Source organism: Ceratina calcarata, unplaced genomic scaffold (assembly GCF_001652005.2).
Source record: "Ceratina calcarata isolate Rehan_Ccalc_2016 unplaced genomic scaffold, ASM165200v1 scaffold39.2, whole genome shotgun sequence".
In the NCBI taxonomy this organism is placed as follows: Eukaryota; Metazoa; Arthropoda; class Insecta; order Hymenoptera; family Apidae; genus Ceratina; species Ceratina calcarata.
In genome coordinates this window covers 2,036,722-2,039,971 of record NW_017162322.1, presented here as the reverse complement: position 1 = coordinate 2,039,971, position 3,250 = coordinate 2,036,722, and the positions used below count along the sequence as shown (strand labels likewise).

At 37.8% G+C, this 3,250-nt stretch overlaps 2 protein-coding genes across 2 annotated transcripts in view; both read right to left on the bottom strand.

The window, feature by feature from the left end:
• LOC108626025 (trypsin-1-like) overlaps window positions 1-325 on the bottom strand; it is a 3,625-nt gene extending 3,300 nt beyond the window's left edge. Inside the window, exon 1 of the mRNA XM_026814440.1 lies at window positions 199-325. Coding sequence (XP_026670241.1) covers window positions 199-325 — 127 coding nt within the window. The remainder of the gene's footprint in view (window positions 1-198) is intronic.
• Window positions 326-2,402: 2,077 nt separating this feature from the next.
• Window positions 2,403-3,250, bottom strand: part of LOC108626024 (plasma kallikrein-like) — a 2,736-nt gene continuing 1,888 nt past the window's right edge. Inside the window, exons 6-7 of the mRNA XM_026814439.1 lie at window positions 2,968-3,025; window positions 2,403-2,860 (exon numbers count right to left, since the gene is read on the bottom strand). Coding sequence (XP_026670240.1) covers window positions 2,727-2,860; window positions 2,968-3,025 — 192 coding nt within the window. The 3' untranslated portion in view covers window positions 2,403-2,726. The remainder of the gene's footprint in view (window positions 2,861-2,967; window positions 3,026-3,250) is intronic.

Below are 3,250 nucleotides of genomic sequence, written 5' to 3'. Positions count from 1 at the left end.
GGCTTGTCTTCTTTAAATCTATTTATACAAACAAATTGTATGTTACGCAGGCAAATGTGATTTGGAGTAACGAACTGTCGCAAAAGTATTAGAATAACTAAAGAGATGCAGTATATAATAACTTAGCACTGGTTTACTCAATTACAATAAATTTCTAACACTGATCGAATGTCACAAACGTTGGGTCCGACGGGTTACTTACACTGTAATCCGTAGTCAACGAGTCGTTTTGCAGCAATCTGACGTCGAGGCAGACAGCGTGAGCAACGAGCAACAAGATCGAACCGAGGGTCCAGATCTGTCGTGACACGGTGCGTCGATACATTTCCCGATTAATAATGAAACGTCACAATAGTCGAACGTCTCCCCCATTCGTCGGCTGGAAGCTTCCTAAACACTGGATGAATTTTCCATGATCGCGCATTCTACTCGCTCGCAGGTGTCGCACCGTCCACTGTGTTCTACTGTCACGATTCCTTATCCTCACTTTTTGAGCATGGTGATCTCTCGAGAGGCTGCAGGAGACCTGGTGCAGACGCTTTCACCGCGCTTCCACGAAGACGGCAGACTGACCAAGCCGAGACCCAGCCGAGTCGTTCGACGCCCGGCGAAGAAAGTTCTTTCACTATGTCCTGTTGCTCTTCCCATTCAGTATGCGGCGTCGATCGCACATGATCCTCTCTCGTTTCGAAATTGGCAAGATGGACGTGGACGATTCGTGTCACGCGACCCGCCAAATCATTCCTCGAACCGGTTCCCTCAACGCTACTTAATTACCGATCCTGGAATTTCCAGAGAAACTGATAAAACCGCTCGACTGATCTTCAAACACGTTCTAGCTTAGTCTTCGTATTTTTTCTACATTTCCAAGTGTTATCTTCCTTTAATTCAATTTCACCTGCGAAAGGGAAACTTTAAATTCTTGTTTCTGTAAATAATTTTAAATTGCATAAGTTTTCTAATTTTTTGGAAGAAATGTTTCAAAGATATATAGAATTTATACGAAATTATAAAATGAACTGTTACTATCGCATACTTTTCCTAATCCAACTGTATAACAGTTTCTCCTAATCTTTTATACATGACACGCCACGAATTTGAATACATATTCAAAACTTCATTGATTAAATAGGACATTATAGCTTTTTAATCATTTCACAGCATTTAACGTTGAACTTAAAATTATTTCCAGAGAAAGAAGATCGAATATTGAGTACAATTGCTCTTAAACAGGCTATTAAAAGTTACAACTCTTTAAATAATTTCCAAGCAGATGCAAAAAAGTTTGCTGAGTGGAAGTAACGATTTCTAAATGCATACGTTGATCTAATATTTTCCAAATGTTTTCCTGGTTTGCGGTAAGAATCTCTTCCCACCGTCGAGACCGCACTACTTTTATTCTCCGCGCACGATTGCCCCACCCGAGCTAATGAGGAAAGAAGAGAGTTGTCCTTTCAAAAAATTTCTCTTTTAGTGGCCGCCGGAACGGACATCGACGTGGACGCGCGTCCAAGGCTTTGACAAATGAGATTGGCGCGGCTTTATCATGCGGGGGGATGTTATTAAAAAAGTTGCTCGTGCCGTCAGAGTTTTACAACTATTTCGTATGTGCCCTCTGTTCACCGCGTGCTCCCCACGACGCGCTGCAATCACAGTTTCCCTCCCCAGGAATTGTTATTAACCATCTTCCGAGAAATATTTCTATTAAACTTCTTCTTCAAGTTAAATTACTTCTCTGGTACAAATGATACTCTATGAATTTAGTGTCACGTTTAAACTTCAGTTACTGAGATTGTTTCATGTCAGCCTCAAGTTAATACCTTCGAATGGAACCGATTGTTGTCTGTTTCTAAAACTTTTTGAAAAAAATTGGCCACGATGTCCAAATAATCGTTATTTGATAGATCTGAGAGATTGCTATTTCTGTCTCAATTCGGGAGGAATCAGGAGCCGTTGGTAACGGTCTGGAGGTTTCACTAACCCACATTCATCGTTGAAAGCAAATCGTTCCTCGCTACTGACCCGGTTTCAGATATTGCCTGTTCATCTTGATCGTGAACCGTCGTTTATCTAACATCTTGCAGTGACAGTCTGCCCTTTTTTCGGCAACCGTTAGTTTTTACCGGTTTGCTCGGTCTTTTTTAATAACTTCGTCAAAAAATCTACTATTTGAATTCCGCTAGATAAAATATGAACTGAGATCAACTGCTTGATCATATTCTATGGAGACACGTGATAAAGTGAAGATCATTTTATAAAATGTAATTCAAACGGACTGTAGTTTAATAAAATGAAATTAATGAATAGAAGGAATAATCAAATCTCGTTATGCAGGAAAAAGAATCATATCACTTTTTAATATATACTACTAAACGTACTCTTTATTCAACAAGTGTTTTTGTACAGGAAACACATCACAGAAAATCGGAACTTGTATAAATTATAGTATACGCTGGACTAGATCACCTCAACTACTTGCGATCGTATGAACAATCGCAGTAACTTAATAATACGCTACGATGGCTTGTACATGGACCAAGACTATTAACTGTCTTTTGTAAAAAGTGCAAATATTTTGCGGAAATCAGTTGACCGTGCATCGTATCTTAATACTGATCATACTGTCGAAGTCTTAATTTAATTAAAGTTAAATTCTAAGTAACTGTGTAAAAGAAATGTGTGTTCACTAAACGATATAGACTTAAGTAGCAATTATTAGGAGGAAATTATTCTCGACGAGGTGGCGGACATACACATTCATCGTCTAAGTGATCTTTTAACCATCCAAGGTAATTCGTTAATTTCGTGTAGATGCCTGGGAAGTTTGGCCTTGCGCAACCGCGGCCCCATGAAATAATACCTAAACAGAGAAAACTTAAATTTAAAGAAACATTTCTAAACCTTCTATTCCTATAAATAATATTAATTATTGTATTATTTTATTGAATAATTAATAACAATTCTTACCTATTACTTCTAAGTGTCCGAACGTTCCTTTCACGTGCAGTGGACCACCACTGTCACCCTGTAAAGAATAATAACACCATTACAAATATATTCGATAAATTATTATATTATAAGAAAAATATTGTTGGAAGATGAAAAGTATTAAAAACTGATCTGCATTCTGTTATACTTGAATTTCGTTCAGTTAAAAGAGTGCTAATATATTTTATTAATATCCCATTATATTTTTTCGGTTAAAAATTGTTTTGTTGATAAGATAAAATGATCTGTAAAGCAAGCACGG